We start from the raw sequence: 25,197 nt of genomic DNA, 5'->3' as shown, positions 1-25,197 counted from the left end.
GCTCGCCCAGTTATCGTCTGCTCTGAAAACTGTGTAAAACTTCTCTACAGCTTCAAAGCCACTGACTTAAAGCCCAGAATAACTGCACCCTGCCCACTCTGATTTTTTTCTCAAGTCCTTTAGGATAGGTAGTGTTCACGAGCAGGTCCCCATCCTTGTCCTTGTTACGCGTGGAAACACCTTGGGCTTGGCCTACAGAACAGAGTGCGAGCAGCGCCTGGAGCCGCTGCCGTCTGCAAAATCGCTAGTGCAAAACTGTTGGATATGGATGCTGGAAAGGAGAAGGCATGGAAAGATCCATTCCTGGTCTGGCTACCTGTTGTCTTCCTGAGGTGCATCTCCACCTGAATGATTAAAAATGCGTCTTATTCCTAGACTGACCTGTTCAGTGTCTCCTCCCGGCCCTCGGAGCTTGTACACCTGTGCTGCCCTTTCTACCAGCAAGTTTTTTATGGTTGTGATCGAGTCACACCATATCCTTTTCTTTGATGACCAGAGGAATCCCTGTTCTCTCCGTGCAGAGCGTGTTTTGTTCTGTCCCGCCAGCCCCCTGCAGTTGTTCAGCGCCCCGGAGCGGGGGGACCAGCCCTGGGCAGGGGGGTTCCCTGGGGGAGCAGAGGTTCCTCTCCTCTCCGTGCCGGGCATCCCCGCTGCGGGGTGCGTGAGCTCCTCTGCCCGATGGCGAGTTACCCGCTCGGCTCCCAAGCCTCCCTTTTTCCCAGGGCATTCCCCGTTTTGTGAAAACGTCCTCGTGGTTTATGGCCATTTTGCGCTTGTAGAAATGGCTTCATAACAGACAGCAGAACGAGGCGCGGCCTGTTTCTGACAGAAGGCTAGGACGAAGGAGCGGGGTTCATTTCCGCGGGCGCGGGGAGCCCGCCGGGATGCGGCGGTGCCGGTCGGCGGGCGCAGGGCCGGCGCTGCCCGACAGATGGTGCCGCCGAGCCGGGCCCGGCCGCGCCGATAAAGTCGGGAGAAGAAGCGGAGAAATGTGACCGAGATGGGGCAGTTGGCAGAGGGAGGAAGCGGATAGGGAAGAGGAGGAAAAAAAAAAGAGAGAGCGAGAGAGAGAGAACAAAGAAATCGCGAGCCAGACTTGCGAGGGAAAAAAAAAACCAACTTGCGTGGCTGCCGGAGGAGCAGACGGCTTTGTCTACACGGGCTTGCGAAAGCACCACCTAATCCTGCCGCTCCCCTCCCGTGCTGGGGGGAAGGAGCCTGGGCGCCGGAGCGGGAGCGGCCGGGGGCTGCCGAAGTTCGCGGGGAGCTGGGGTGCGGGCGCCCGCGGCCCGGGGGGGTCCGGGCGGCCCCTGCCCCGCACACCCGGGGATCGCTGGGCGGTCCGAGACGACGGCTAAACTAGCAAGATCGCAAAGTGAAATTCCGGAGGAAATTTAAAGAGCATCCGGATCCGGAGAAAGACAGAAAGAAAGAGGAAGGGAGAAATAAATCAAAACGTGGAGAGAATCTCGGGCAGCTGAGGAGAGGACGGGAGAGAAAGAGGCGGACACGCAGGCAGCGATGGGGTGAGACTGGCCCTTTATTATTCTTGAATTGCTTTTATTATTCGCTGCCACTGAGCTATTTTTAAGGTAATTGCAAAAGAAATGAAGGCTTTAAATTGTTGGGTTTTTTTTTTTCCACATTGCAAGCTTTAGAGTTTAGACTTGCCTTTTATTTTATGGGTTAGAAGGTAGGTAATTGCGAGTCTCTGCAACTTCTTGAAATAAACTCGTGTGTAAGGGAAGCCTCTAGTGATCTATACTGTGTGAAATCCAAACTGGGAGGCTGGGTGGGAGGACTGGAGCCGGCTTGTGTTCACAAACTTTTCCAGAAGTTAGAAATTAGGGATTTTGTTTGGCTGTTGTGACTTTTGCATTCAGTTGAATGGATCCTGTTTGCATTTCTAAATGAATAGATAGCTGATTGGAAATCTCTGGTGACTTAGTTTGTGATCCCCCTCAGATTTTCCGAGGGTGAGATAAGGCTGCATGGATGTGGCAGTGGATTTTGGCATGGAAATAGCAGCTTAGTCTGGTATTTAGTTTATGTCCTGGTTATAAGTCTCAATCATGTAACTTTAAGGACCTGACATGTTGTTGTGAGTTCCTTGCGCAATGAGCTCTTCGTGGCTGTTTGAAATCACAATGGGTCTGTAGGAAGCCTGTCTGATCAACTCCCCCCAGACGTGTGGGTTTGACAATGCGAGACAAATAAATAACATTCTTAGGGGCTTGTTTTCCTTTTGCTAATGTTCCTCTTGGACTACCTAGATAAAATGATTGAACAGTCAAACACGGATTCAAGAAGCAGAAAAGGTAGAGGCGAAGAATCAAAAGTGACAGCAGTGTGAATCTGGCACGGATCCTTTGAAGTTGACAGAGTATGTGATGATCAGGTTAAATCAGAAAGTCTCCCAGTTTTCCTGTAACTTTTCCTGTGATCTACAAAGTTACTGTAAAACTTCTAGAACTGCCAGGAAGGGTTTAACAGGCAGACAGCTTGGGACTAGCACTTTATTCTCCGGGGTTAGTGGATGAATTCTGCTGCACCCAGCACGGGTGCACCCAGCAGCTCTGTTTTCTTTAGAGGGTCAGCAGCTTCCACGGAAAATGCTGAGATGGGGTCACCATCTCGGTCTGCTCAGACTTCACTGTGTAATTAAGTGGTGTAGCAGCAAAAGTGTTGTTAAGCCAGAGACGACATTTCCACCCAAAATTCCTTATTTCCACTTAACTCCTGAGATGAAAGTGTCTTTTTGCTTGTACGTCGATCACATGGGGATATGGAGTAGCTTTCAACAGCACCTAGATTACTCTGGATACAGAAGAAATTGAAGGCACATCACCTCTTACATCGCTTTCTGGCAGCTGATTTTAGTTAACTTATTTTTAAAGCAGGGGTTCTGGTCTCATTCCCCCATATTAGATTTCTTTGTAGCATCGTGTTCTGGTTTGCGTGGATGAATTCTCCGTGGACTCTTTTGTGTCCATGTGCTGTAGGTATTAATGCATTAGCACTTCCTTTCTGAAGAGGACACTTGTAAATAACACTTGATCCTGAGGGAAGTGAATTTAGTTAGGCCCTAGCTGAGTCTTCAGTGGACACTGACTTGTGTTTTCTGACTCTGCTGATGGCGTTGTCAAATGGAAGTACAGGTAGATGTGATTTACCGGCTTCTAATTTGAGCAGTGTAGAGTTTACGCGCTTGTCATGTACATCAAGCAGATGAATTCACCCACTCTTATCTATACTGTCATCCCGCTGACCCCTGCTGCACAGGCAGTTTGAACTGGCCTTGTCAGAGGGGCTGCTGGTTGTGCTTTTGGAGCTCTGGCAAGGGCAGGTCGAAAATAGCAGCAGATCTTTAGGGAATTGTTCTAGGGAAGCTGAGGAGGCATCCGTGCCTGGAAGTGCTATGTGTCCTGTGGCTTATACTGAAGATGCAGAATGTGTTGGAGGCGCGGACCATTTTGAAATGTGCATGCATCTCTGCTTCTCTGGTTCTACTTATTACTGGACATATTTTCTGGAATGTATAAAGAATTACTTAGCTGCAGTCTGGCTCTGTACAGCAATTAACGTTTAAAAACCCAGCAGACTTCCAGCAATGGTCTGTGTGTCTCAAAAGAAAGAGCTGCTGAGGCTCAGTAGCAGAAGTAACAGTTGTCACAGGAAGGTGAATGTGCAGATTGTGTTGTAGACACCCGGTAGCATAGTGTTCAGCAGCCAAGATGCTCTGTAGATGGAGACTGGTTTCCAAAAGAAAACAAAAAAAAAAAAGAAAAAATCTCAGCTGTTTTGCGTCTTTAAATGCCCTTGATCCTCTGTCTCTGTGCCTGACATTGCATGCCTGTCGCTGTTCCCCACGCTGATCCAACACGAGCATATTCAGCCAGGATTCCTTTGCTGCCCTTTATCTGCAGACAGCCTGTGAGGCAGCTGCTTTTCATTCCTGGGCTAAGCCCTGCTGGGTAATCCCTTGGGAGCTGAGGGAGGCAGAAGGGAAAGCAGCCCCTAACCAGCTCCCGTTGCTGGAGCTGTGTGGCTCCACGTTCCCTTTGTGGCTGTGGGGTAGAAGCCTGGCCTCCCTCCATCCCAGCTGGACGCTAGCAGCATCTATGCATTTTCCCCAAGGTGACATTGTGCAGCACCGAATGAAAGCAAAGCTGCAGCTAAGAGGGCCTGAAAACCTGCCTGGCGGTTAGAGCGAAGGGCTGGGCATCGGTCCCCCCAAACTTTCTTCCCAAAGCAGTTTTGCAGCTCGGTGTCTAATGGTCAGTGTCCTGGGGGCTTGTGCCCACATCCTGGGTGTCAAAGCGCGCTCTCTGCACCCATTTACGGTGAGGCGGTGGAGTCCGTGGGCTCTGGAGGGAGTTACACCTGGTCCCTGGCTCAGAGGAAGGGCCGGGCTTTGGGGAGAAAGGCAAAGGGAGAGAGAGGAGGTTTGACTCATTAACCCGCCCTTCTTCCCCAAACAGCACTGACACGCAGTCAGCAGCTATTCAGGCTGCTGGGGGAAGATGAAAGGAAACAAAGACAGGCAGCAGTGGAGGAGGAGGAGGTTGGTTCTCATGCCCTCTCTGTGCTCCAGTTCTGCCTTTTGAAATACTGGGCTCTGTCTGTCTGAAAAGCATTTCCCCACCTCCGTCCTGGCCATCCTCCTCCCTCAAATTATCCCGGACCGTGCTGCTTCGTAGGGTTTCTCACAGCCGATTCTCTGGCTGGTGATCCAAGAGGAGGGAGAGCCCTGATGCAGCCAGCACAGCCTTGCAGCTGACTCAGCGTGGCGGTGGGCTGAGCGCCAAAGCTGAGCCACATCTCCTTCGTGCTCGTGTGTACCCCTTTCTGCTCCGCACAAGCTGCCCTGCGAGCGCCTGTCCAGGAAACCAGACCGTGCAGAGAGAAAGAGCTTTTGGGAAGATTGCAGTGAGAACCGGGAAATCCTGGCCTCCTACTGTGGCTGGCAATGGGCCTTTTGTCAGGAGACAACCTCTTTTTTGGGGAGCTTGCTCACTGTGGCTGCACGTTGAGCCCGGACACAGTGCAGAAGTGCGTTCCTAGGTGTCTGTGCTCTGAAGGTATCCGCTGCTGTCAGCAGGAACATCACACCCCCAGGGCCCTTCCCTGTCCTTGTGCCTGGGTGCTGTTGTGCCCGTGGCCCACAGGAAGAAATTATTCTGCTGATCTAGCATGTCGTGATTCCTTGGAATTCGCTTTTTTTTTGTTGTTGTTGGTTTTTGGATGCAGGGGAACCACAGACTGCCTAGATGCAGAGCGAAGTATTTGAAGCGATTATCTTCTCTGCGTCCAAGTGCAGAGAGGCTCCTTTCTCTGACAAGTAAATGAATATCCCTGCAAAGAGACACTGCAGCGAGCGAGAGGAGCTGCAGGCCTGGGAGCAGCACATGGACTTCCTAGAGATGCCCTTGACTGAACCCCATCCAGTAGCACCAAGGCAAATACAGTTAATGAGGACCAAGCTCGGCCTCCCGAGCACATTCCAGCTGCTGCCTTAAAAGTCTTTATTCCTAAACCTCAGCCCTGTTCACCGTTTAGGTCCCTGGACTGCTTTGAACTCGGACTCCCCCACCAAATCTCTCTCTTAAAAGTCTATACGTATGTCTAGGTTTGAATCCCGCTCTTCCATCACACACCTTGCTGTGGGACTGAAAGCAGGACAGAAACATCAGTTCAAATCCAAGGAATGGTGGCCAAAGGCTTCCGTCTCCACAGCGAACGTAAGGTTTTTTCTCTCTGGTCATGCAGCAGAGGGTGGGGGCAGGTGAGCAGGATGTGGTAAGTAATTCAGTTAACTAAATGGGCATGTCACAGGCAGGCAGCCAGGATGGGGAGGTGAGAATTACTGAGAGCAAAAAAATAAGAGGATCTCAGTGGGAAAAATCTTCCAGATTGCACAGAAAATCGGAGAAGAATAAGGACAAAGCAGAAGTCACATGCAGCTGTGCAGTCAGAAAGAGACCCCTCCCCACACCCGGTGTGGCAGCTGTTGAGCAAAGGCATCGCTGGATGCAATAAAAGATCTAAAGCACACAATAAACCCTGATTTCATCCTTTCCCTGAAGAGGACTGTGTTTTAGCAGTTGCCCTTTGGTTTGGAAACCTGCTGAAGAGACAGTGAGCCTGTAACTGTCGAACAGGATTTTCCCGAAGAGGTGCTGTTTGCATGGGAAATACCTTGAGAAGGAAAAGGCAATAAAACGCCGTTTCTCTGAGGTATGAAGACCCCACCAGGCAGCTGAAGTTGGGGTGCGGCAAAGAGAGAAGGGAGCAAGCCTGCACTGAAACACACTGGAGCTCCGACAGTGCTATTGAAATTTAGACATAAAGATAAATGTTTTGCTAAACAGCTCTTTCAAAGGCGCTCTGTCCCTTCTGCTAAGCTGGGCTGTTCCTTGAAATGGGAGATGTTCCTTTGTGGGCTTGTGTTGCCGTTACCTTGCAGGAGGAGGCTGGAGGATGCCGTGGGGAACGTGCCCCGTTCCCGGCTCTGTGACTCCTGTGCCTTAAACCAAAAATCTCTTTGCCTTTTTGTCTCTGTTCCGCTGTTAGACTGGTCTGCAGGTTTGAGAGTATTTTGCTGGTGAGGGTTAAAGAGAGGACTCCGAAGTCGTCTGTAAAGACATGCCTAGCAGAGGGATTACGGGCGGCTTGCTCAGGGCGTAGGTAGATGTGTGTGTGGAACCCTCTGCGCGAGATGGGCTTGCAGGCAGGGCAGGTGAGCCCAGCAGCGCGGTGTCAGCAGCTCTGCTTCGGCTGGAGGTGGTTTTGCTGCGGCGCGGTGGGCCTGTGACGCCTGTGTACGTACCCATCCATTCGGTCCCACGCATTGCAGATGCGTCGCGGGACGATCCTGGCGCCCGTCCCTGGTGCTGTCTCCTACCGAGATGCTGCAGTCCCTCCCTGGGGAGTGGCTCGTCTCCCTTTCTGTTGCGTTCTCTCTGTTAGCAGCACTGGGTTATTTTAGAAGATCCCACATAGGAGGAGGTCCCTGTGCCCAGAGCCCACGTCCAGACAGGACACTCAAGGACAGTCCCTGCATCCAGTGCCATATGTGTTCAGATTACACAGAGCAGAGGGGGCTGCGCTGGTTTTAGTCCTCTCCAAACTTTGGCACCGTTCGTGCCCACTGTTCCCCTGCTGGGTGAAATGTGGCGCTGGTGCAAGGCACTGAGCCGATGCCATCTGTGCCTCCGTGGCACCGGGCAGTGCTTGCGGGGCGTGCTTCTCCTCCAGGCTCTTGGCAGCGCGTCGTGTGTCCTAACCTGGCGAGGTCGCTCATCCAGCCTTGGCGACCCCGCTCCCTTTGGCCTGCTCAGTCCACTGCTACTCTGCTAAGACCATCAGTTAAGAGGACAAATAATGATTTGCTTTCCTGGCAGTGGCGAAATAAGCGGCTATTCATTAAGAAATCAATTTGGAGGCTGTAGAGAGAGGAATAGTAGAAGAACCAAGGTGGGAATGAGGCCAGTGTGCAGTTTTACGTGTCGTCTTAATGACCACTGAGTCAGAGACTCCAGCCAGTGAGCACATCGGCAATGACTGATCCGTACCCCACATCCACGTGTCCTCCCCAAACTCCCAGCGGCCTTCTTCCAGCTTCTCTTTAAGGAGAAGCCACAAAAAGAGGCATTTGGGTCTTTACAGGCGGTTTGCTGATGTGAAGAATGCGTTAGGAATAGCTAGATGAGTTAACGCATTTCATTTTTAGCTGCCTGGTTTTGCCTGGTAGCTGGCAGCCTGCTGCTGGCGTGTTGGGGAGCGTTCGTGGGAGAGAGGGCATTTTGGAGCTATCGGCAGGTTGTGGGATATTGAATTTTACCCTCCCCCCCAGGCTGGGAACAAATGCTCTGGCAGCGATGAGAGCTGGATCCTTTCCAGTTGCCATCGGGCGCTTGCTGATCCTGTCTGTGTCTCAGCCAGATTTTGTCCTTTCAGTCATTTGCTTTGTTTTTTCTTAATTATCTGCGAAGGACAGCCCTGGGGGGGCTGTAAGTGGTTTTATTTACACATGCTCTTTTCACTGCCATGTCTATATTGTCATGGGGACCCCTGGCTGGGAGCAGGAGAAGAAGTGTCAGCGTTTAGGGATGCGTGGTGTATCCAGCATGTACACTTAAAACAGAGGGCTGTAGCGGGAGAGAGAACACGACGGTTTGAATCCGAGGCGCTTTCAGGATTATTTTTAAGTGCTTTGTAGTGTTTTTGGAGACAAGAGGTCAGCAGCTTGGCCAGAGGCGAGCTGAACGCAGAGGAGCGCTCCTCAGATGTTACTCCACTCATGCATCTCGGCTCTGGCTTTCAGCACCTGTGCTTCCACAGCTCGGAACCTCCCTCAGCGCGTATGCCAGCGCCCCCCGGTCCTGCCTGTGTCCCTCCCTGGCTAACCCACCCTGCTGTGCCCATCTTTGTCAAGCCCTGCCGTGGTTCTTCGCTGCTAAAGGAAGTGTAGAAAGGGTGAGGTAGAGCCGTTTTCCGTTTAATAAGCCATTTGGGACTTCTTAGAGATGTGCCACCAGATTTGCAGACTTTCTTGCTTTTCTTCTCCCTTGGTTTGCATTGCTGCCTACTCTTTCTGTCTGTTTTTGTTGTGCTCCACCACTTAAACTCTAGGAGAGCTTTTCTTTTGCAGTGTTTGCTGTAACCTTGTCAGACAAGTGACTACTGAAGGCAGGTTCCCAGGCTAGCCAGCATCCTTGACAATGAAATTCTTGTACTGGCTGGATACAATTTGCATCACTTGACAGATTTAAAACAAACAAAGACTTTTTTTTTTTCCCTGCACAGGCACTGTGAAAGGAGCATGAACATCTCTGTGCTGTTCCCAAGCAGAGCACAACGCTCTCCTGAGCATTACCTGCGGAGCTTAGGCAACAGCTTCCTAGAAAGCCCTGTCCCCGTGCCAGGCTGGCACTCTACTCAGGTAGCTGTGAGAAGGCAGTAACGTGCTGGCCTCATAAAGCGGTCTCCAGTCACCGTTACTGGGGACGTGCAAGTTGGCAGCAGCTGTTCCCATCTGCAGTGAGGAAAGGGGAGCTGTGAAGGATGACTTCAGCAGATTCTGCGTATTTCGCTTCCCTCAGAGGCGGGTAGGTGCAGGAGTTCCCTCCTTGGCACCAGGCAGGCAGGTGAAGCTGCTGACAAGCCCCGCTGCTGTTGGTGCCATTTTGGAAGCGGAGCACATCTGGTGTAACTGGCAGCGGGCCTCTGCAAGGCTTTCACATTCCTGACTGGAAGGGATAGGCCTCTCTCACAGACAGCGTGAAGTTTTGTTGCTCCAGGGAAGACCGCAGGGCACGAACAAATATATGAGGAGTGTCGAGACAGAAGTGGTTACGTGAAGGCACAAAAAGTAGAGCACCCTTCCTGATCCACAGCCCTCAGCGGCGGTATTTCGGTGTACCTGCGACCAGGAAAGAGCGTGCATGCCCCGAGGCGGCGTGCTGGGCGAGAGAGCCGCCGAGTCAGCCTCATGCGAGTAGGTAAAGCATTGCCAACCCCTGTGAAGATGGGCTTTTCTCCTGTCTGCAGACCTTCCCGTGGCATTTTATTTCCTGCTGGTGCTCAGAAAGAAAGCAGTGCTGGCTTTTGTGGTTAGTGACACTGTAATTACAGGACAGCTGACATCTGAGAGGCCTCCTGAGCCTCTCCTGTCTCCAGGTGATCGGTAGGAAGGCAGTGGGGTTTTCCAAGTATTAAGATGCTCTAACTCGACTTGCTTGAAGGCAGACGTAGAATTACAGAATGGTTTGGCTTGGAAGGGACCTTTAAAAGGTCATCTCGTCCAACCCCCCTGCAAGGTGCAGGGACAACCTTTGCAAAGACTCAGCAGAGGTGCTGGGAGATCTGAGCTCTCTACCCCTTCTACAGGCATCCTTCATCATGCAAATTAACTTTCTTACCCTTTGCTCCTTTTTTGAGATACGCAGCCTCAGTTGATACGGGGGAGAGCAGGGTGGGGACCGTTTAATGGAGAGACCAATTTACAAAGCAAATGCTTAGCACAGCTGTCTCGCATGTCACAAGGAGACAGGGCAGCCGCAGGGACTCCTCGCTGCTGGGGTCTGGGGTTGCGCCCGGCCCCGTGGGGCACAGGGCAGGGAGCGCACATGGTGGGCACGCACCCAGGTGCAGCCGCAGACCCCATCCCTGCGGGCGGAGAAGGGTTCTCTCTGGGAACGTCAGGGTGCGTGGCAGGGGGCTGGCTGGAACAGCGCGTGGTCCCAGAGCTGCTGCCGTCAGCAGGATGGTTTCCGTTGACTCTGGGTGCAGACCTCGCTGGTGAGCAGCCAGCACAGGAATAGCTGCCGTGCGTGTGAGGGGTGATCTCTGAGGAGGGTTTTCCGTCATGCAGCTGGCATCACGTGTGCGTGACTGGAAACACTAGAGCCTTCCAGGCTCCTCTGTGGCCCTCTCCCAACAGCCGGCGCCTGCTGCCAAAGGGATTTACTGCAGTTACACCGCTCACCCAATTATCTCCTGTGACAGTGAAGACAACTTGTTCAGTGATGAGAAATCATTACAAATCACAAGCTTTATGAGTTTGGGACAAACGAAGCCCCTAAACGCTGCCTGGCTGAACGCTCTGTCTGTGCCCTGTGTAATAAATAACAGCTGACTTTTCCATCGCTAGGAAATGAATCACTGTGGAGGCAAAACCAAAAAGGAGCCTCAGTCCAGCTAGGAGACCTGAGAAGGAAGCTGTTAGAGGAGAGACGCATACGAACTCCACTGGCCTGTAGTCTGTCTTACCCTTCTTACTAACAAATGTCAACAACTAGGTAATGTCCTTCCTCTGTTCTTTCCGACATTAGCCCAGGACTTGGGGGTCAAGGTCCAGAAACATTACTTTTTCCCGACTCTGTAGGTTCTGTGTCTCAGAGGATAAGCTGTGATCCATGTACAATTTAGTATCTGTTAGTGGAACCTGGAAAAATTGAATGTCATTCCAAAAACAGACTGTGGCTGAATCAAACCAGGCAGGGAGGATGCGGAGAAGGGGCTGGTTTAGACCCTCACGCGGTCACAAGAGATCTGCGTCAGGGCTGGAACCTGGGAACAAGGCCGGAAACTAGGAGGTGGCAGGGAGGAGTTTATTTCCTTCCTAAGTTTTGGTGGTGGGTTCAGAAAGCACCTGGTACAGTTGTCTTTGGATTGATGGGAAGATCTGCTCGCTGCAGCTGTGAGGACTTGGAATGGGGAGGAAATACAAATATCTGGGTTTTGGGAGCTCGCACCTAGCAGGATTGTGACTGTGCCTTGTTTGCAGCTGTCCTGGGGCGTGGGGTGTTTCCAGTCCCGTCAGATCGCACTAGGTTTGGGTAAGGAGTGTGGCAGTGGCCAGTGCCTTGGGCTTTAACCAAAGTCAGACGAAGGCCCCCCAAGCCCTGACGCACCTGGACTGTTGTGTCATGGAAACATTCCTTCCTGCCTCCGAGGATGCTCAAGTTACATCCTGGTGCCTGAGATTCAACTCCGTGTTTCAGATCAGATATTACTGATTACGAAATCCAGGGAGCGCTTGGATCGGTGTTTTCTTGCAGCAGCTGCACATTGTGCGGTGAAGTGTTTCCTTTAATTCTTTGTTAGGTGACTTGCTTTTAATCTTGTGGTGTGACCTCTCGCTGCAGGATGCGCTTCCCAAGCGTGCGTCAAGGGAGGAAGAGCTGTGCTGAGGGGAAGGCACTTTTTGTGCTCGCATCCCAAACACATCCTCCGTCCATCCATTTCCCTAGAGCTCCAGCTCGGAGGTGTCCTGTGAAGTACAAATAATACAGCAACCACAGAAATCATACACCTGGGAGTCGCCGTGAACTGACCACTAAGGTGCCGAGGGATGGTGAAAGAAAGCTTCAAGTCAGGCTGAAAACAATACAGCCCCTAACGATGAGCATAGCTCTGCCACACGGGCGGTGTTGTGTGGGGCCATCTGGTACGCTCCAAACGGGAGGCTGTGATGTCCTGTTGGCGCTTCTGCTTGCCAGTTTCATGTCCATCACTGGCTGAACGTGCGTATAAGTTCTACTCACCTGAGGGCGTAGTCTGTTATTGCTGGAGTGACCGGGCCGTGGTCTTTGAAAATCTCTGAAGACTGCAGAGGAGGACAGAGGAGCTCTAGAGGAAGGCAGAAAGCTCCACCTGTAGCTGAACACCCTTGGTAGCTTTCTTATTGTGTCAAGGGTATTTTTGTGGACCAAGGTCACTAGTGTGCAGCAAAAGCCGCTGCCATTGTGCCACCTGGTTGATGTTCAAGTAGGAAGCCTAAACGACCTCAGGCTTTTACATTACACAGTCATCAGCCAGTGGTCCCCCAGCTTCTGAAAATGGGCTTTAGAAGACTGCCAAGGACACGGAGGGCTTCTGGGGAGAGCACGGAGAAGCCCGGAGGTCTTGGAAAAGCAACTCACAGGAATGATGGAGAATTTGGGTCCTGACTCTCCTAATAAGAAGGGACAGTGGATGACACCAGCCCAGACAGCAGGGAGCTGCTACTCCCTGCACAGAGGCTCAGGGAAGGGCTGCTGGTGGAGAGATGCTGCGTCCTTGGGGGCTGCAGCGCTTTGCGCCTCGTGTCTCGGATCCCCAGAGGGAAGGGGGATAGCAGCAGTGCTGCTGGCAGCGCGTAACGCAACTCGAACGCCAGGAAGTCGGTGCGCTTCCCTCGCTGCCCCGCTTCCCCTCTGCCCTGACAGCCCTGTTCGTTTCTCTTGCAGGGAGCAGCCGATCTTCAGCACCAGGGCCCACGTTTTCCAGATCGACCCTGCCACCAAACGGAACTGGATCCCTGCCAGCAAGCACGCCTTGACCGTCTCCTATTTCTACGATGCCACGCGCAATGTGTACCGCATCATCAGCGTGGGGGGCACCAAGGTAGGGGGCGTTTCCCAACAGCGGCACACAGCTCGGCAGCAGGTTTTCTCTCCCGCCAAAGTCAGTCCTGGTGTTGATGTTTTCGGTGTCGAGTTGGTCAGTTCTCAGCGCAGGCACTCTAGCATCTTCACGGAGAGAACGGAAGGTAAAACACTGCCTCCGTGCTCAGGTGCATTGAGTGTTAGATGCTAGAATCCCTGCTGATGAAAAATGTGCCCTAGGGTCTGATGTCCTCCCTCCCTGCTCCGCTCTCTTCTCACCCCTCACACAAGCAAAACACAAGCTTTTTCCGAGAGCCTTTGTCCTGTGCTAAAACCAGCCCCTGTAGAGGTACTGAAATGACAGACCGAGGCTGAGGGAGCCTCAGAGGTGGTCTGTTCAGTCACTTCCACAAAACGCCGTTAAGTGTCCCTAAGCCGTTCGTGATAGGCTTTTTCCTGGCTTGTGTTTGAAGGCCTTCAGTGGTAGAGATTCGGCAGTCTTTCCAGGCAATTTATTTTGCTGCTACCCTAACCAGCAGAGAGTGTTTTGTAATAGCTAGTCCTGACTGCTGTTTAAGCCTTTTTTTTTTTTTTTTCTTGCTTGCCATGAAAATGGAGAACAAAGTTGTTCAGTCCCCGGGGACACTGTCTCTTACCTTCCGTTCCAGCAATGGAGGCCCAGTGAAGCTGATGATACTGAGGCTGTCCCTGACCCCCCCCCCCCTTTTTTTTCCCTTTTTCAGTAGACAAGATAATTGAGATTTCTTCATGTCATGTAGCCAGACTAGAAAGACTTTTGGTGGCCACAAGCTGGAACTGTTGTCTTATAGATGAAAAGCCAGACGTTCTACCCCAGCTCCAAGAGTGCACGGGGATTGCAGCGATCAGTCCCACACCAGCACCCCAGGGCAGCAGGCTGAAGTTTCCTCTGACTCATTGTCGCCTCTCTCTACAGGCAATCATCAACAGCACTATTACCCCCAACATGACCTTCACAAAGACATCCCAGAAGTTTGGACAATGGGCAGACAGCCGAGCCAACACGGTGTATGGGTTGGGCTTTGCTTCAGAGCAGCATCTCTCCCAGGTAACGCTGCAGGCGCTGCAGAAACCTGATCCTAGCCAGGGGGGATGTCCTGAAACCCTGATGGGGAGGTCAGCCTCTGCAGGAAAGACTGTGGGAACATGATGTAATGCTGTTCCCACTGTGCTAACACCTAATGCAAGATGCAAAGATGCTAGGAAGAGCTTCAAAATAATATTTTCAGAGTGTTTTGAGCATCGTAAATTGAATTAGGACTTTGGGCTTGATTTCTGTCATCGCTATTTAGCTAACCCTACAGCCCTGAGTGCCAGAATCGTGGGTAGAGGCAGGAAGGGGCTATTCCCTGAATTTTATTGTCGTTGGAGAGAAATTAAAAAGCAACTTGAATGAAGTTGCAAAGGGAGGAGTAACCAAGCATCAATTCTAGTTCGTTCCGCATTGCGATGTAGCACCAGGGTGACTTTTCTGCTGCCCTCTAGTTTGCAGAGAAATTCCAGGAGGTGAAGGAAGCAGCCCGTCTGGCGAGGGAGAAGTCCCAGGATAAAACAGAGCTGACCAATCCTGCCCTGAATATCACATCTCACCAGGTAATGCTTGGAGAGAGGCATGAGTAAAGCTCACTGCAGAGCTGTGGCAGCTAGGGAAAACAGCCACTGTGCTGATCTCCAGTAACCCTTGCTTTCATCCCTTTTTCCCTGAAAGCTTCCTTTCACTGAGGTTGGAGCTTCATATTTTGGTGACAGCTGTGGTCCTGAGGTCCCTCTGCTGAAACACATGAAGTAGATTAACTAATTAGTGCTCGGGTGGAGCTCCTGGGAAGGCTCACGCTCCTTTCTCTTTGCCAGTTAAACTATCAAAACCATTGGATATCTTATAAAGCCATGCTAAAGGAGTGGGTTTTTTGGTTTAGTGTTTTTTGGTTTATTTCTTTATTTTCTGTAGAGCTGCTGGCGCTGCCTGGACTCAGCATGACAATAATAGGCAAACAGCATGCAGGAGTACGTGTTGCCTGACAGAAGGTCATAGGAAGGAAGACACGTGGCATTTCCAACCATTTCTTTTCCTCTTCTGAGGCTGCGGGGGGTTCTTCTCCAGGTGTCTCTGATAGGTGATGGTGCTGTCCATGGGCATCCATGGAAAGACAAACTGCTGTCTTAGAGCTGGTGGCTGAGGAGTCCTGCCCAGACTTCTGTTCCTATCATGTTTCCACTGTGGAAGAGAAGCTGCGCTGCTATGAGAGTAGAAATCACTCTTCCCCCTTGGGAGCTCTCCCTAAGGTAGAACTGTGTGCATGGCAACCAGACATTCAATTTTCTTTCCCCCAGGAGACCAAGCCAGAAAGCTGAAGCCCATCAGAGATCGTTCTCACACGTGTTGCACTTGCACTTGTTACCTTTCTCCCCGTGTAGCTAAACCAACCCCAGCAGCAGTAGGATGGAGGGGAAGAGGATAAGCTGTGGAGAACTCTACCCTGCTTTTTTTTTCCCCGTGGTGAAGCAGTTCAGTGCTGGTGGTGAAGTTGCCCTCCCAAACAGTTCACTCCAGAGGTAACTCTGCGTTTCCCAGAGCTCCTGGCAGCAGGAGGGGAGCTGTAGGATGAAGGACACTGTGTTTTCTGGGTTGTGTGCAGATGGAGTGGCAGCAGAGGAGGAGGGAGCGTGAACTGTACCTTGGCCTGCAGGGAAAAGAGAGGGAGGCGGAGGCAGTGGCTCTGCAGAGACTGGAAATGTCATGTGGGGTGCAAAAACGGAGAATCTGCCTAGCTTTGGGCTCCTGCTTGCTCTAAGCCCCATCCTAATGTGTGGCAAATGAAGAAGGGAGTGGAGTAGAGCATTCATAGCAGAACCAAGGTTTTGTTACTGACCAGAGTCTTTTACCTGATTGCCCAAGACAGAGATCTGTGGCCAGCTGCAGCCATGAGAGCTCCCCTGGCCAGGAGATGGAGGCTGGGAGTAGAGATACTCCCTCTTGTCCTGTTTCCACCAGGCAGAACTCATCAGGTGCCACAACAGGACACGTTCATCTCCCCTGTGCTGTGGTGGCAACTTGCAACAGAAAGGATGAGGAGGTTAGAAGTGAAGGTTAAACACGGATCAGGGAAATGACCCAAGGCTCTGTGCGTTCTTACCTGACTCAGCAGTGCTAAAACTGCCGCGATGGGAACCCGTGCTCGCTCTTGCCGTTCAGCCTGCCTCGTCTCTCGCTCAGACACATGGCAGCCAGCATGCGGACACGGGGACACGCGCAGCGTCCCCTGCCATGTGGGCATGCAGATCTTGTCCTGCATTTTCTGCCTTCCCCAGCCTGTACACACGCCAGCCCATCATCCCTTCTCCCGCTGCCCCACTGCTGATTCCCGGTGTCTACATTAGTAGAGCTTCAAGCATGAGCTTCATCCTTCAATAATTAATTGTGTTTCTGTTTGCAAGTGAGCAGAGAGCAGATCTGTCTCCTGAAATTAAATCGGAGCTTCCTCATTTTCTGCATCTGCGTTAGTTTACTTAGGCTTCAGATGCTCAGAGCTGGGGAAATCCCAGGACAGCAGCTCTCTTCTGTCCTCTAGTACCCTAGATGGCCAATCCCCATCCCATTTAGCGTCCCCATCACAGAGTATTGTGTAAGCAAAAACCAGCATGGAGCATCTCCGACTGTTATCAGTTTCAGTTGGATTCACAGGGCCTCAACAGACCAGAGCAGGAAGCTTCTGCCCCTTCCCTGCCTCAGTTTCCCCACCCTGTGGTAAAGCTGAGGCAGCATTGTGTTTTGCAGGTCCCAGTTCTCAGTCACTCTCTGGAAGGCTTCATGAAGCTGGTGTTCAGTACATCTCATGGCCCTGCCTGGCTCTATTTATAGGTGTCAGCCGACTCCAAAGGCAGGTGGCTGTCCTTACCATGGGCATTTGAGGGCTATCAACCCCAGCAGGCTCACCAGCCACCTGGTCTCGCAGCCCCCAGCTTAGGATCCCAGAGACTCATTGCTCAGAGAGGCTTTTTATAGCTCGGTTTGTCCTGTCAGTGCCAAGCTCCTTCCCTGCTGCCAGAGGAGGCTGTGCAGCGGGGTCTGCTGGAGGGGCTGGACAGTGTGAAGTCTTCTTTGGCTCCTGCGTGTTCATCTCTGCACCCCCATTGGCTCCCCTCGCCTGAAAGGACGCATTGTTTGTCTGTGCCAGCCCTGGTGCACGCAGGAATATGGAGCTGTGGAGAAGGGTGTACCTCGGTGCAGCGGCTGCAAGGTTCTTTTCCCACACTTTTGGAAGTGGGTGTCAGAGTAACCTGAGCAATAAGAGAGTTTCCCTCCCTTGAGCCTGAGAAACACCACCCCAATGGCACCTGGTGTCTTAATTCATGGTACAGAATGAACTTGCCACTGAACCCAGGTGGCCTGGCAGGTCTGTGTTTAGAGTTTGTTAAGTCTTTTCACTGCTCTGAGAACCAGCAAGAAAATCCTGTTAAGAATTCAGCAAACCCCTGAAACAGCCAGCTCGAGCCGCTCGGAGCGTTGTGCCCAGCCGCGGCACTCGCGTTACAGGCTGCGACATTGCTGGCATTTGTCAGGGGGAAGCTGAGGGCCAGAGAATTCAGTACCTGAGGTCGGGGCAGGGGAATGGCTGGTGTGTGCAAGCTGCGAGCCCGCCTGCTCTGGGCGTCTGTGCACTGGGATTGCTGCCCCTGCATAGCCTGGAGATGGGGAAAGGGCAGCAGGGCAGCTGCTGGAAGAGCTAAGCACCAACCTGCCGATCCAAGGGTAAGCCCTGTATCTGCACAGCTTCCGAAGTCATCGCTGTGCCATGAGTGGTGCTGCTGCGCCACACGTGAGGATCTTTGCCAGGTAGAGAAGCACAGCGCTACCTAAGAGACAGTGCTACCTAAGAGACAGCCAGCGTTTCCCTCAGGAGCGCAGGGACTGAAGAACCAGCCCTGGGAAAATGAGTTTCCAGAGACCGTGTGGCCACATGGCCTGTCTGCGCTGCTCTGTGGTAACCACCTCTTCCTCGCCCTCCAGGTCCTTCCCAGCCCCATCATCAGCTCCAATGGGCCAGGAGAAGATAAGCTATTCCGCAGCCAAAGTGCTGATGTGGAGATAACAACAGAGAAGGAGCGGCTGAAGAAGATGCTTTCAGAAGGGTGAGGCTGCCACAAATGCTGTCTGTTCTGGCTTCTAAACTGTGTGTTCTGGCAGGATTCGGTGCATGTCCCTGTCATCCCAGTGCTTGCAGCGACCCTGAATGACTGAGGGGCCTCATTCCAAATGCTTTTGACCCAGTGCTACCCTTTAGGAAGCTGAGTAGTGCCTCATGTCCACTGTTGCTCTAACCCTCCACCATGCCAATTTCCCCTCTTCCCCACTAGAAAGTTATTCCAGCTGGGAGGTGAAGTCTGCTGTTCAGGTGGGGTGGGAAGGAGAATGCTTTGTGCTCGCAGCGGGGATGAGTTGATGCCAGTTGTCTACAGATCAGTAGTTTGTGACACCAGAAGATGTTCGCACTTTTCCAGCTGGCCCAGGGCTGCATTTGTGTTAATTCCCCTGATGATTCCAGCGAAGTCCCTGCTGCTTCCGCTCTTTGTCTGTTCAAAAGACTCTGGGCTGGATTCTGCCCTCTGGTTCGCATTGAGCTCCCAGCTGAACACTTAGAATTTAAATCAAAACCAATTGTCTTTTGCTGCCTTCTCTTGAGTCTAGGGTGGTAGGGTTTTACTCAAAGCGAACTCAGATCTAACAAAGATTTTAAAAATGGATTCACAGTCCCACATTGCAAAGCTCCTTTACAGTAGCTGTATCTCCCCCACTCTGCCACCCCATTAGTCTCAGCGTGGTTTCTGCAGTTTTAAGCAAGCACACATGGCCTCGAAGTCAAATATTATCCAGGGATAAAGGAAAGAAATGCAGATTCAGACTGGAAGAAGCATTTAAATTTGGAGAGTGATATTAAAGCCAAATAGAAAACAGGGAACTGCCCAGCACTTCCAAGCGCATGGTTTCAGTGCATGTTAGCAGTGGGGGGAGGAACCTTCGTGCTGAGACTCTCTTACACTTTCCTGCACACTTCCTCTTTTTCTCTTGCACAGTTCGGTGAGTGAGGTCCAGTGGGAGGCTGAATTCTTCAGCCTCCAGGACAACAACAACAAGCTCGTGGCTGCTCTCCATGAAGCCAACGCCAACGTGGACCAGTGGAAGAAGCAGCTGGCTGCTTATCAGGAGGAGACGGAAACGCTGCGGCAGCGGGTGAGCGCAGAGGAAGCCCTGTCCCAGAGCCAGATGGTGCCCTTGACCCCGTTACCCCATCAGTTTCCACAGGTGTCAGCAGGAGATGGGATGGAAATCCAAGATGCTGCATGAGCCTGGCAGGGAAAACGTGTCAAGGAATAAGGCCATGCAAAGAGGGAGCTCTCACAAGAGCTCCTGTTTTCTGCAGGGCGAGCTGGGAGCGTGCTGAGTCTCCATGGATAAAGGGAGGAAACCAGAGCACAAAAGCAGAGTACCAGCTTCCCTTCAGATTTCCTGGGAGTCGTTCCCAGCTGCCAGCAATGTTGAGCAAGGCCCGTGCCCGCTCTGAGCTGGGCAGCAGGGCAATCTTCTGGCTGCTGACAGGAAGGATGACGATTGCTCTATCTGCTATAATTAGCTTGAATCTAAGCTGCAACATTGTGAAACCCGGGTGGCGCAGCACAAACAAGCCCTTGTTCCGCTGGAATAATAGGATCTTCTGACCTCCGTAATGTCAGAGAGGTCACAGGCTGACTGAGGAGGCCTATGTGCGTCTGGGCAGAGGAGTGACAGTCACACGGTGGGGTTTGTTGGGAGGGAAGAACTGCAGAGTACTTGGGAAAGGGTTTTAGGACAGTTGGGGTTTGGCTGGGAGAGGACTCTGGAGCCCTGGAGAAGGTGGCATAAAGCCATTTCACTTTGAGATAGCTCATCCAAAAGACAGCAGGGATTTACAGCAATTAACAGCTGTTTCCACTTGATGGCTGTTGTGTGGCCAGTCTGTGCAGTAGACAGCTATCCCCCAGGATTCACTGTGCCCGTTGCTCGCTCTCAGTGCTGCAGTCAGACTCTAAAAGAGCTGCACAGAACAAATTTTCTCCTCTGCAGCAGGAGCCTGCCCTAGGTAGAGCAGAGATCTTGGCTGTGCATATGCGTACGTGTGGTTTTGGGGCGGGCTGGGTTGCACTGCTGTTCCCCTGCTGTTGCTGTGTGCATACTCAGCTGTTTGGTGGCTGTTCTCACAGCCGGGAGCTGGGAGCGAGGGTTTTGTGAGCCTTGGGTGAAGGGCAGCCACTGGGGATATTGTAATTCAGTGAAACATCTAGATTATTGTCCCTAAACCGGAGCATTCTGGGACCAGAGCTGGTTGATTCTAGCCATGACGCAGTGGGCCTGACAGCCCTCAACCCCTGTTTACGTGGACCCCGGCAGAGGCCAAATCCAGCCAGTGTTCCCCTGCTGCCCCTGCTCATGGGGAAGTGTCGCACCAGGGTCCGCACCCTGTCTGCGTGCAGGAGTTCATCGCTGGGTGATACTGAGATGGTCGCTTGTAGAGCTCAGTGTGGGCCCCGTGAGAGGCTGGGCCCCAGAAATAGCTGCTGCAGACCTTCTGATAGGCTTTTAAAAATGAATCCTCTTCATGAATAATCTAAGCCACTGGTCTGAATTTTTCAGGAATGGGGAATACGTTTGGGCAAACCCTTCCTTGCGACGTTCAAGGCCAGGCTGGACGGGCTCTGAGCAACCTGATCTGGTTGGAGATGTTCCTGCTCCTTGCAGAGGGGTTGGACTGGGTGGGCTTTGAAGGTCCCTTCCAGCCCAAACCGTTCTGTGATTCCTCCTGGATCCGCTGTGGTGGAGCTGCAGGAAATTCCTTGTCCTGGGCAGTCTCTGCGCAGGGGTGCAGATGGAGCTGGGTGTAGGCTTTGGGTTGCAGGCTCACGTGCTTGACGTGAGGCAGTTGACGTTGCTGGACGCGCTAAACTGCGGGAGAAAGCAGAGACAGAGTCTCTGGACCGAGTTTCGCCGCAGTGTGTTCCTGTGCGTGATCAAGGCAGAGCAGGAGAGGATTTTTTCCTAACAGCCCCAGAGTGGGCTGGAGCCTGTTGTAAGGCCGGCTGGATTTGCGAGGAAGCCAAAACATGACAGAGAATGACTGTGGGTGCAGGGTGTCGGACATTCCTGTGTCCCTGAGCACACCTTCCCTGTGCTTGCTTCTGTGTAGGTAGCAGAACTGGAGTCGCAGGGGGCTCACGATTCCTCCAGTGAAAACAACAAGGAAGAGCTGAGCCAAACCCTGGAGGAGCTGGAACTACTGATCAAGGCTAAAGATGAGGTAACACCCCAAAAGCAGAGTGCAGCCTGAAGCTGGGGGGCCTGTCACCAACAGCCTGTCGTTACAGCTTGTATGAGAGCAGAGGGGACCTGTGCTGGTGCACAAGCTGCCTGTTCAAGCCAGGAGCGTCCGTAAGCCAGCGCAGCCCCCTCGGTGGTCTCTCTCCCCAGAGAAGCAAAGCTGAGTGAGAGTAGAGTGCGGGGAGTTTGCCATGCAAACGGCCTTGAGTGGAGAACCTCAGCCCTGCACGAGCAGCAGGGCTGTGTCTTACCCTTCTCCTCCCAGCCATCTGCAGCTGTGGGTAGCCTCTAGTGCAGGAATTGCTTCCCACTTTCACTGCACCTAAATGAATAATGTAAAGCAGACTTTTAATTACAGAGGCTGTGAAGGAGGGGAGATGTGGAGAGAATCTCTCCGATTTGCACGTCTGCCGGCTCTCTGGCGGCTGTGCTTCAGAGGGCGGCTGGCCGGAGCCTTCGGGTGGGGGCCACGAAGCAAGGACTGGGGAGGGGAGGTGTTTTGGGGTTCCTGATCCTTAGTGAGAAAAGATCTCTCCCTTGCTCCCCAGACCTGCTCAGGCTAGAGGAGAAATGCTGGAGCAAGAGCACGCAGAGGCTTTCCCCCAACTGCTCAGCCCCAAGAGCTGGGATCTGATCTTAAGCGAGGATGCAGCAGGGTGCAGCGGCCACTGAGCCTTGCTGGCAGTCAGCCGGTGCTCTTGGTTAGGGACTAAGTGCTCAGAGGGAGGCAGGAGGTGCAGCAGCAGTAGGTTAGAAAGGGAGGTATTAAAATTTGGAGCTGAGTGTGGTTATGTCATCCTTGGAGTGAGGGAAGGGGCCTTGGCTGGGATATGTGGTGGAAACTGGCCCCACTGGGATGGGAGTGGGTCTGACATAGTGCTCTTCCTCCTCGTGTTTTAGGAGATTCAGATGCTGAAGAGCCAGAAGTGTGGCCGATGGGAAGCAGAGGGCGAGCGTGAGGAGACACTGCAGAAGCTGCAGGTAAGGATGGCAGATCTGGGGCACCCCTGCGCTCGGAGTAGAGGGATCTGTCCCCGTTTCTCCTTTAAGCGAAAACTGAATGCCGCAGAGCTGCCATGCCTATCTCTGCCTCTGGATGATGGGAACAGGCCCTTGCCTATGTCTCTGCCTCCTTCCACCCTCCCTCTGTCTCCTGGAGATATGACATGGGGCACAATCAGCAGGCAATAGCAAACCAGCCTTCATGGGCTCTCCTCCAGTGCTTGCCGTAATCCCTGATGTGTGACTGGAGCGGGACCCGTGATGTCCTGTGACATCCTGGGGTCCTGCTTAGCTTGCTGCATGGCTGGGGATGGCTGAGGAACAGAGCTCTGACTCTGGCTGGCTGGCAGGAGGGATGCAAGCTGCTCTGCACCGCAGGGCAAAGACACAGATGGAAGCACGATCTGTTGTGCAGTCTCTGGAGGCACTGCCTGCCTGTGTTTACCTCTGAGCTACTGAACGAGGAGATCTGCTGCGGAGCTCACCCCTGACACAGGCACGGGCTTTCATGGCAGCATAACATCTCCAAACATCAAATGCCGTCAGACCTGGAGATGACAGGCACGCGAGGAGATCTGCGTGTGTAGCACCTTTGCAAACCGTGGAGAGATGCCTGGGTCTGGGGAGCGTGTGCTCGCATGCGTGTGCCCGCTGGAGTGCTGTGGCTCAGGATAGGGACGTCGCTCGGTGAAGGAACTGGTGGAGACCCGGGCTGGCTGGGCGTGGGTCGCCTGGCGCTGGGATGCTGGCAGGGCTGCTCTGTGGAGATAAGGGCGGTGGTCTGTGAGCAGCGTGTATCAGTGCTGGGGCAGCCGCCTCACCGTGCTTGTGTCTTTCGGCAGGAGCTGGAGGCACGCAACGCAGAGCTGGAGCAGCGCCTTCACCTGGCCGAGCAGACACTGGCAGAGACCCTAGCCGAGAGGGAGAAGATCCAGAATGAGGTCACCAAGGTGGCAGAGATAATGGATGTGAAGATATTTGAGCTCAGCGAGATCCGGCAGGGACTAGCCAAGCTGATAGAGAGCAACTGAGCAGCAGCATGCTCCGAGGAGACACCTCCGGAGGAGGGCAGCCCGAGCTGGGACTGGTCACTGACAGCGACGGCAGTCACGGAACAGCCTGCAGGCCTGTCCGGGCAGGATACACCAACATACCAGCAGCTGCCTGGACAGCGTGGAGACCAGCCACAGCCACGTACTGCCTGCTGAACACCCAGACGGAGGGCAGAGAGGACCGGGGCTCCCGAATCCTCTACAGGTCCCAGCCAGGCCTCTCTGGACCCTGCCATGGCTGTGGCACGGTCTAGAGACGGCAGCTGACCCCGTGCTGCCTTCCCAGCCTCCCTGCTTCCACACTGTGTCTCCAACGTTTTTACAGTTTTCTAGGGGAAGGGGCTGAGCAGCCTTCGCCTTTTTTTCAGTAGTTTTTTAGGAAACCACTTGCCTTTTGCAAATAAGCTGCCTGTTTCCCCAGCTAGGGAGGGAGGAGAAGTTCTAGCGGATTGAGGACAACAACTGCTCCTTTTTCCCTTTCCCAGCCTGACTCCACTGTGTCTTTCTAACAGGATCCAGTAACACTGGTCGCTGCCAGGAGGTTCCAGAGGTAGCAGTGTCCCCACTGCAGAGCAGCGTGCTGGCCTGCCCCTGTGTCCTTTGCACTGCTCAGTCACGTCCTCCAGAGGAAAAAGAACTGCAGGTTTTAAAGCTGTTATTAGTTTAACGCAGTGGGATTGGATGACTTGTTAAAACGTTAAGCTGAGAAGAGTAGAGGCTTGGTTGAGAAAGGGGCATTTGAGAAATGGGACATCCCCGAGGGCTTCGCCAGCAGACTGCTAGATTGGCATCTCTCCTGGCCTCTGAGGGCTGCAGTTAATTGAAATTAAATGGAGCAAATCGCAGTTGCTCTTGGTTTCTTTTTTTTTCTTTTTTTTTTTATTGGGAAACAGTCCACAGAGATGTCCTGCTCTGTGTCAGCCGAGCAGTATTCCTTGTGAAGGGTACGGGTCCCAGCTTGCCGAGCTTGGCCAGGTGAAATGAGAACAGGAGGCGTTTGGAGCATGCTGGGACCGGTGCCCTGCGGGGCCTGTGGGAAGCTTGTGAGTTCTCGTAGGTGTTGTCTTGTGATAGGAATGGAGCAAGGCCTGGGGGAGGCACCACAGCAACCTGAAAAGTTGGGTGGTGCCCCCGGCGCCCGCTGCACCCCCGTAGTTCCCTAGGAGCATGCTTAGCCCTGTGCTGAATGACGAAGCCGTGTCTGTGTAGAAGTAGTTAACCTTACAGGAGTGTTGATGGATTTGGATTTTCTTGGTTTTTTGCCCTCTTTGCTGCTGTAAGTTAGGTAAAGACAGCAGTAATCCCCAGAGCCTTTCACAGGTCTGCAGAAACTCTGGTACGTGCCGAGTGCTGCCCTCCGCGCGCCCCGCTGGACCTCAGCAGAGCTGTGGAAAGGCCGTGTGGCGCTCCGGGGGCTGCCTCTCCTTCCCTCACCCAGTGACCATGAGAGGAACCCGCAGCTTCCACCCACGGCCTGCAAGTCAGGGCAGGATGAGGTCTGGCAGCCTGGGAGTCTGCTGGAGTGGAGCGCTGCTGGTGTCTCGGTGCTGGGTTGTGTCCAGGCAAAGCCCTTCCCGCTCCCAGGGGGATGGGGAAGCATCGAGATTTCCAGACCTGCGTAGCGGGGGAAGGACTTTTCTGTTTTGGGGTTGGGGTTTTTTTTGTTGGTTTTTACTTTTTTTTTCCTTTTTTTTTGCATGAAGTGTTCTCACAACTGTATGGGGCTGGAGCTACTGTAGCAATCCTTGTTTCAGGATATTTAAGACGGGAAGGAAGTAACTGGGTGGCAGAAATTTCTAGGAACTTGTTTACCACCCCATGCCAGTGTTCGTATTTTATTCCTACGGGAGCAGCCTTCTTTTGAAATAGAGATCAGCTCCAAGAA

At 52.9% G+C, this 25,197-nt stretch overlaps 1 protein-coding gene across 1 annotated transcript; it reads left to right on the top strand.

Annotated features, from left to right (window-relative positions):
* The first annotated feature begins 973 nt into the window (after positions 1-973).
* HOMER3 (homer scaffold protein 3) lies at positions 974-25,197 on the top strand. The gene is made up of 9 exons (XM_010125008.2): positions 974-1,526; positions 12,735-12,891; positions 13,828-13,959; positions 14,397-14,504; positions 17,920-18,041; positions 18,984-19,140; positions 21,128-21,238; positions 22,159-22,239; positions 23,103-25,197. The coding sequence occupies exons 1-9, from the start codon at positions 1,522-1,524 to the stop codon at positions 23,289-23,291; spliced, it is 1,062 nt and encodes a 353-aa protein (XP_010123310.2). The 5' UTR covers positions 974-1,521; the 3' UTR covers positions 23,292-25,197.

Source organism: Chlamydotis macqueenii, chromosome 26 (genome assembly GCF_036417535.1).
Source record: "Chlamydotis macqueenii isolate bChlMac1 chromosome 26, bChlMac1.mat, whole genome shotgun sequence".
Lineage (NCBI taxonomy): Eukaryota > Metazoa > Chordata > Aves > Otidiformes > Otididae > Chlamydotis > Chlamydotis macqueenii.
The sequence above is the reverse complement of the archived record's forward strand: the minus strand, read 5'-3'. Positions and strand labels throughout refer to the sequence as shown.

Excerpts from the sequence above, each read along its gene's own strand:
- HOMER3 (XM_010125008.2), top strand. Across the intron at positions 21,239-22,158 it reads TGATCAAGGCTAAAGATGAG|GAGATTCAGATGCTGAAGAG; the intron begins GTAACACCCCAA and ends CTCGTGTTTTAG. Across the intron at positions 22,240-23,102 it reads AGACACTGCAGAAGCTGCAG|GAGCTGGAGGCACGCAACGC; the intron begins GTAAGGATGGCA and ends GTCTTTCGGCAG.